Source organism: Sapajus apella, unplaced genomic scaffold (assembly GCF_009761245.1).
Source record: "Sapajus apella isolate SASKATOON/1434 unplaced genomic scaffold, GSC_monkey_1.0 scaffold71, whole genome shotgun sequence".
Taxonomy (NCBI): Eukaryota; Metazoa; Chordata; class Mammalia; order Primates; family Cebidae; genus Sapajus; species Sapajus apella.
The window spans coordinates 1,460,803-1,468,901 of record NW_022437011.1 but is presented as its reverse complement, the minus strand read 5'-3'; the positions used below and the strand labels follow the sequence as shown (position 1 = coordinate 1,468,901).

At 52.0% G+C, this 8,099-nt stretch overlaps 1 protein-coding gene across 4 annotated transcripts in view; it reads right to left on the bottom strand.

The window, feature by feature from the left end:
• Positions 1 to 1,874: 1,874 nt before the first annotated feature.
• CAMK2A (calcium/calmodulin dependent protein kinase II alpha) overlaps positions 1,875 to 8,099 on the bottom strand; it is a 71,060-nt gene continuing 64,835 nt past the window's right edge. For all 4 annotated transcript variants that reach the window (XM_032250229.1, XM_032250233.1, XM_032250230.1 and 1 more), the window contains 2 exons: positions 5,362 to 5,590; positions 1,875 to 5,068 (listed from right to left, as the gene is read on the bottom strand). In XM_032250229.1, coding sequence (XP_032106120.1) covers positions 5,065 to 5,068; positions 5,362 to 5,590 — 233 coding nt within the window. In that variant the 3' untranslated portion in view covers positions 1,875 to 5,064. The remainder of the gene's footprint in view (positions 5,069 to 5,361; positions 5,591 to 8,099) is intronic.

Below are 8,099 nucleotides of genomic sequence, written 5' to 3'. Positions count from 1 at the left end.
TCCTCCTTCATTCCAGGACGCATCTGCGGGGGTCTCCTCTGTGCAAGAATGACAGTATCTGCTGCGTGCATCTGGAGCATGGACAAGATGCTGTTCTGCCTTCAAAGAGCACATAGTTCTGCAGACACTTGCTTAGGTGACTTCAAACCAGAGATCTGTGGTGAGGACGGTGGAAGCCCAGGAGGGACTTAGCCCGGGGTATGGGGGAGGCCAGGGAGGGTGGGGGAACTTCCCAGAGAAGATGCTGGAGCCATCTCCTGAAGGGTGAGAAGGTGTCACAGTACGCTGAGCTGGACAATGAGGGGGAAACGGCCCTCTGCAGTGCGTTTTGGGGTATGGAGACTGTGGGTGTAGACAACCGAGAGAGGAGGCAGAGGCTGGAAGGGGAAGAGGGTCAAAAAGGGAGAAGGTCCTAAGAATCCCAGTCACTCCTCGCTGGCCGTCCAGAGATGGGGGCAGGGCAGCACAGACCAGGGCAGGGGAGGCCCCTGGAGGGAACAGAGTGCCGTGCTCGGAGTTTTAGAAGGCTGGGGTGAGTCCTCGTCACAGTCTTGCAAGAAGCCTCTTTGCCTTTGAGTCTCATTATTTTCATCTTCAAAACAGGACTGTTGCAACTGGGACAAGAGGTGTTGTGAAAGCACTTTGTGAACTGTAGAGTATCATGCTCCTGTGAGATCATAATAGTGTTTTAAGTGGAGTCAGTACTTTTTGAGAGTTGAAGGATATCTCCCAGGGCAAGGCAGACATGCTGGCGCCAAGGACCGCCTGAAACCTGCTCCTGTGCTGCCACCTGCTGGTGAAAAGGCACAATGGCCATCCAAGCCCTCAAGGCTTTCTGCAGGAGCCACTGGCGCAAGTGAAGGCAGGGCTGCGAGGACGCCTGGCACTAACCCTTGCAGACTCTGGGGCAAGGGTGGGAAATGGAAGCCCCCAAGCCTCTCTTGCTTTTCTCAGCCTTGGCCTGTGCTCTCACTGTGAAGGTCCTCCTCTATGTGCCACGGGCACGCTCCCCACAGACACCGCCCTGGCCATTCCACGCACCAGCAGCGAGGATAGATCCAGAAAGCAGCTGGTGCAGGGATTCTGGAGTCTCAGGCACCTGGAGTATGGTCTAGAGGGAACTGTGGGCTCCCATGGGCACCTTCCCTGAGCCCCGTGGCAACCAGGCCTCTGGGCAATGGGGGTCACGACTTAGGGTGGCCAGCTGGTCTGGTTGGCCTGGTGCTGTCCTGGTTTTAGCACTGAACATTTCACATAGGTAGCTGGGAAGGCTGATCACTCTGCCATGGTCTGAAGGTGGCCAAAGCCCCTGCATCGCCACTTTGACTCTGCCCCACCAGAGGCCAGCAGCTTGGGCTCCAAGGACCAAAGTGTCCCAGGCACTTGGCCCAGACATATGTCTATGAATAAAGATAACCTTTTTTCCCTTCTCCATTCTTTAAAGCACTCTCTGGTGTGTTGAGTCCCGGGTGCTTGTCTGTGAGGCTGGGCTGAGGGAAGAGAATGGGTGGGGGACTTGTGGAATAACCTCCACATTGTATGGGGAAACTGAGGCCCGGAGGAGCAGAACCTTGCCCCAAAGCCCGAGGGAGACTTTAGCTCTTGGCTGCACAGGCAAGCCATAGCCACCCGCTAGCCCTTGTTGAAGGCACCCCATGTCCCTGGGAGAAAGCTGACCCTCTCCCTGGCTCTACAGGTGGGGCCTGTGGTCCAGGCATAATCCCACAGTGACTGGTTCAGCTTTGAGTATGTGACCATAGTTGGCCCAATCAGAATGAAGACCGAGGCTTTTATTTTGCCCTGGGGCAGATCTAGAACTGGAAACAAACAAAAACCCCCAGGCAGGGGCTTGACGAAGACAGGAACACACAGAGTGCACAGAAGTTTGTAGCTATTTATTGCACTGAAAACACCAAGAATAAAACAGACGCCCCTTCTTCCCACCCCACCCCCCAAATAGCAGAAAGTTTGAGCAGTGGTCATTCAAGTTCACAGCCACATAGTTTTAAAAAAGAAAAGAAAAACAAAAAAGAACTCAAACAAACCCCCAAACAAATAGTAACAAAGAAACCAGCACGGGGAGTCTGGCAAGCTCATCCCCCCAAAGGGTCTCCCTTTGAAGGGAGACAGGAGGCCCTGGGTCAGGATTCGCACCGTTGTGGGCACAAACCCAGGAGAGCACTTTCCTGGAAACGTGTTTGCATACTGGAGCCAAGGTTTTGACTTGGGTTTGGATTTTTTTTTTTTTTTTTTTTTTTGCATCTAAAGGGTGTTTTGGAGGAGCACAGAGTTTGTCTGGTGAGGGTGGGCTATGGGCAGATTTTTCTGTGAGTTTCCCCTGCCTGCTGCCTCCGGATCATTCCTGGTGCCCTGTGGTGGTACCAGGTGGCTGCCCACCCACAGGCTGGCCTTCACAGTGGGGGCCATCGCAGCCTGGGGTAGTGACCTGCCTCCACTTCTCTGGCACTTGGAGAGGGACACAGTGGACAGGAGGTGTGTCAGCCAGTGAAAGGCAGGACCTCAGGCTCCTACAGCTCAGTTTCCTCTGGCGGGGAAACCAAGCTCCAGAGAGGGGAAGGAACTTGCCCAAGGTCACACAGCAAGTCAGGTCAGAGCTGGGAATTGAAGCCTACTCACCCCAAACCACTGCTTTTTCCCCTGCAGTCCACTGCTGAAAAGCAGTTGACAGGCACCGAAAAGGGGAATCCGGGGCAGGCGGGGGAGGGCATGGGGCCTGGCCAGTTCTAGAAGTAAACAGGAGTCTTGCCAGTGAGTATCCCTGCCAGTTCCTGTGGGTAAATTAGGCTTCACATCGCCAGATGTCTGCTCCTTCATCAGCTGGATGGGAGCAATGAACGCTTTTAACCAATGAGGAAACTGAGGCTGAAGAAGAGCTCAGACCTTGCTCGGTAATTGCAACAGCCCCTGGTGAAGGCCACACCATCATGCTTGACTGGGGATGGCTGTACGGAACCGGCAGCTCACAAGGGGGACAGGTGCTTTTGCCCCAGGGACAATGGGATCACTGGGCCTTACTGGGAAGCCCTCTAGGCCTGGGGCAGGCCAAGAGCACACCCAGGACCTGGGCAGCAAGGTCTCTGCCAAGGACAGAGGCCAGTGATGGACCAGCCTGGAAACCAGGAGGACTGGGCAGCATCTCTCCTGGCTTGCAAACCTGGTGCTGCCTGCGTCACCTGGGTCTGGGCAGCAGGACTTAAGAACCCAGCAGACAGCTGGTGATCGGGGAGAACTCAGAAGAAAGTCTTGGATCAAACATCCTCACCAATTCTGCTCCAACCAACACCCAGGAGGGCTGAGGGTACCGGAGCCTCCTCCAATCCCTGGGGACGTGGCTCTTCCTCCCCTAAAATCCTCCAGAGGGGACAGTATCTCATGCTGGCAAAACACGGCCACACAGAGGCCAAAAGCACAGAGAGGCAGCAACATAATTCCGAGTCGGACACTGAGAATACAACCTCTATTTTTTTTTTTTTAGTCCAAAACATGTAGATTGGTTTTGTTGAGTGTTTTCTTCTTTTCGTTTGTTTTCAACATACTTACTGCATATAAAGTCATGCAAAGAAAACAGTGCAGACAGTAGATCCTAGTGGATGTGCCAAGGTATTCCACTCAGAGTCAATCCCAGAGAAAGAGGGAAAGAGGAAAAGAAAGAGAGGATGCGAACCCGAGGCTGCAGGATGACGCATGAAAAGTAGAAATTCCCAGTGCTCTGCTGTGGTCATCAGATGCCATGGGGGGAGAGGCAATGAGAACACATGCTCATGGGCCCCCCAGAGGTGGGTGGGGGGTGCTGGGGGCCGCACGCAGATATGGTGAGATGAAATCCTGGGAAGTGCGATAGTGAAGACCCCAGTTTGGGAGGGAAGCAAAGAAAAGTCCAGATATTTCCATCCCTACAGCCTCCCTCCTCCTCTCTGCCCTAAACTGCTATTCCTGAGTCAGCGCTGTATCTGATGCTTCCACAGTCCCAAAAGGAATGCTCGTGTCAGCTCACTTTGGGACCGAAATGGCAGAGAGGCCCTTCTCTCTGGAGCTGAGTTCGCCTCGGCCCTAATAACCACAGGTGACAAGGTCCATCTCAGAGATGACAAAAAAAAAAAAACTAGAACAGAAAAAAACTACCCCTCATCCCTCTTCCTACACCCCTTCCAACCCAACCCTTCTCACAATAATCTGAGAAGTCTAGTTATTACATAAATATCCAGGAACGCAAAATCCATTTACGAAATACACAGAAATTTGGCTATAAAAAGGCATGCGGTCCAAGTAGAAGTGATACCTAAACGTTGCTTTCTTTTGCCCCAAAAAACAATTAGATTTCCTCTCTGAGATATGACGAAGCTGGAATTCTCCAGGGACAATGGTGGGCATGTGGGGGTTGAATGTTGGAGGTGGACTTCACCAGAAGGAAGCAGAAAGCAAGTAGGGGCACCTGAGAGGGCCGAGACCCCCACACAGAGGGAAGGGTCAGACCACCCTGAGGTCAGCACAGGAGGGAGAAGACTCGGGGAGCACTTTGAGGCAGGAGGCTCCTGGCGTCTGCTCCTCTCCCCACTCCTTCAGGGAGGTTGGCTTAGGGGGCTAGGGGGTGTCATCTGCCCTTCCTCGGACACCTGGAAGAGGAGAGGTCCAGGAGAGGGACTGGCGGATGCTGCCTTCCTCACCATGCCACCCCTACTTCTCCCCAGCCCCTGGTGGGCATACAGCCTGGGCATTCTAGCCTACAGCCCAAGGCAGGCCAGGCAGACAGCAGCCAGGGCGGGGGAGAGGGGGCTGGTGACTTGGGCACTCAGGCCTGAGGAAGCCCCAGCCTGGCCGGGGAGAGGGTGGGGGTCAGAGGTGGAGAGATGTGGCCATTGGCTCTGAAGTTGCGATGACTTTTGTGGACAAGCGGGTTTTCTTGATGCAGGTACAGAAGTGACAGTGGTGGGGTGATGAGATGGGGGAATTCCAGCAAAATCCACCTGGGAGAACCAGCAGCTCCATTCCAGGGACAGAGTGGATCTCTGCGGCTCAGCAACGCAGCGACCCTGGCCTGGTCCCTCAGCTGTAAGACAAACACAGGGTGCTTCTCAGGGCATGGTTCTTCCTCCATGGGCAACCCGCCCACCCTGCCGCCTTAGATGGAGTCCAAGTGGCCCCCGTAGCTCCTGCACAGCTCTTCCCCCAGACCTGCAGGCCTGGTCTCCTTTCTGGGGTCTGCCCTAGACCTGCAAAGTGGGGTCTTCCCACTCTGTAGCTTTTCAGAGCCGAAGGAAGCAGCTTCCCCGATATAACCCCTCCAGGGCAACACCCTTATCCTTTACATTAATCTGGGAGGCGGGAAGGCAGGATTCTTACTGGGGCAGGACGGAGGGCGCCCCAGATCTGTGGAAGTGGACAATCTGCCATTTGCCGTCCCGGCGGTGCCAGACGCGGGTCTCCTCCGATTGGGCGGTGCGTGGGATGCCGCCGGCATCCAGGTACTGCGTGATGCGGATGTAGGCAATGCAGGCCGACTCATCGCCCATCAGGTGGATGTGGGGATTCAGGATCGTGGTGTGCACGGGCTTGCTGTTCCGGGACCACACTGGAGGTGGGGATGGGAGGGGCAGAGGAGATGCAACAGGGGGCCTCCTTCTCACTGTCTTCACTTTCTCCACTCCCAGTAGCCCTCTCAGCGGAGGCGCCCTGCCTGCTTCATTTGCAGGGAGGGGGCCTCTGTGGCAAGGCTCAGCTACTGCAGTAAGGTAGAACTTCTAGATGACGGGGACATCACATCCCAGCTTAGATACAGTGGAGTTCAGGCATGCAGAATTCATCCAACATGGGAAAATGGAACGTTAGAATCATAGACTGTTAGCCACATGGAAGTAAGCTTTGATGATTATAGAACCAGATGAGCTCCGAGCACAGTCTCAAAGCTGGATGTCCCCAGGTGCCAGGCAGGCACATAAACAACAGTGGCTGAGCCAGGTATAAGATGCTAAATGACAACTGACCCTTTGCCTCTGGGTCAGGGAGGCAATAGGGAGTGATGGGGACTGTGGCAAACAGAATGCCTTGTCCCACCTAAAGAGGGCATCCCGCACACAGCTTCCCGGTGGCTGCTATGTGAGTGACACTGGTGTTGACACACCTGGTTTTCCAAGAGAATCTGGAAATCTGAATTTTTATATGAAAACTCCTCATTTTTTAATTTCATCTAATTCAAATTTAAAACATCATGCAGGCCATGTGAAATATATCTGCAGTTCAGACATAGCCCGTGGGCCTGCTGGCCACTTCTACAGTAGATATATATAGAATTGTGGAAACTTGGGGGAATATGAGAATTGTAGAATCTTAGAACCTTGAAATGATAAGGATGATATTAGTGGTCATGGGGGTCATTGCAAGGTCATGGGGCTTTCCAGAGTTAGGGAGCAATATGTAACTCTTGGAGTCATGATAGGGCTGACAAAGTCCTTGACACCAGATCCCACCACATGAAATGAGATACCACCATTACTATTATTATATTGATTCTAGAAACTCAATGTTTTCCTCAAGGTAGAAAATGAAAGCATAGAAAGACAATGACCCAGCGAGGAGTTGGACAGTGGTGATCTGTATCTGGGGCCTGAGAGGAACCCTTCTATTTGTGTAGCCTGAATCCAGGTCTGAATCATGCGAAGTGCTGACTTTAAACACAGCTTCCCCAACCCCACCCTTAGAGAGTGAAGATCAAGAATCTCTAATGTTAAAAACCTCCCTTCTCCTTCTTTACCCCTTGATCCTGGTGCCAAGCCAGGTTTGTGAGCCACTTATTTTCTGAAAAATGTAAAGTGTCTTTTTTTTTTTTTTTTTTTTTAGGATTGCAGAAAGTATCCAATAGCACCCATCTCCTGTTAGAACACGTTACACACAGGCTTTAGATAAAGGACTTCACCAAGTCTTAGGCACGTAGAATAACAGAATTTTCTGGGCTCTTGGACATGTAGAATGCAGAGTTTTAGCATCATAGACTTGGGAGTGACCTCAGTGGTCAGAGGTCATCCAGCAGCCCAACTGTAGAATCTGAGGAGAGCTCTGTAAGTGTCCCTGATAGCATTCAGGGTTGGAGGCATACAGGACCATCTATTCAACATATCCATTCTACAGATATGCAAATAAGGTCCAGAGAAGCAATCTGACTTGTCCCAGGCCGGGCTAATTCCTGAAAAAAATGCAGTGGAATCTTAAAAAAGTCAGTTTTGGCTGGGAGCGGTGGCTCATGCCTGTAATTCCAGAACTTTATGAGGCCGAGGTGGGTGGATCACGTGAGCCCAGGAGTTCGAGACCAGCCTGGGCAACAAAGCAAAACCCTGTCTCTACGAAAAATAGGAAAAAAAGCCAGTTTCATAACCTGGTTGGTAGATGATAGATAGATAGATAGATAGATAAAATTATTTTTTAAAAAAGAAGTCAGTTTCCAGGTGAGACTGGGTTAGGACAATCCAGAACAATCCCAGGAGGTACAAATAGAGCTTAGCATTGTTGAGGGCACTGGGCCTTGCTACAGTCAGCAAGGGCTGGGGTCTTAAGAGGTATTTGTAAAGAAATGCCACCTGATGTGATGTCTTTTGAAAAGATAGGAGGCTTCCAATATCTATCGTTGTGCATAGCGTGGGAGACAGAGCCAAGTCGTCCACAGGAAAAAATAGGGCTCTGGAAGGTGGGTCTTGGTCAGGAGTGAGCAGTTACTCTGGGTCTGCCCTTGTGAGTTCTGCATTGGAGGTGACCAAATGTTTAAGCCTGGAGTTGGGGGGCCAACACTAAGAGGGGCCTCTGCATGGACGCAGGCAAAGGGCTGCATGTCTTCCTCTCTGTGATGATTTCCATTTTGTCATCCCTCAGCCTTTACAGTTGGGCCTTAGCCTGGTCCCTGCTTTGTGGGGATTGTAAGTTTACCCTGGGGGACCGGTGCCCCCAGAGGACAGACGGTAGGATGGTCGGCACCATAATCAGTGAGGGAGCTCCAAGGTGACAGAATCTAAGGGTCCAGCCACCTCTCCTTGCCTGAGAATTCAATCTTTTTTTTTTTTTTTTTTTTTTTTTTTTTGAGACAAAGTCTCACT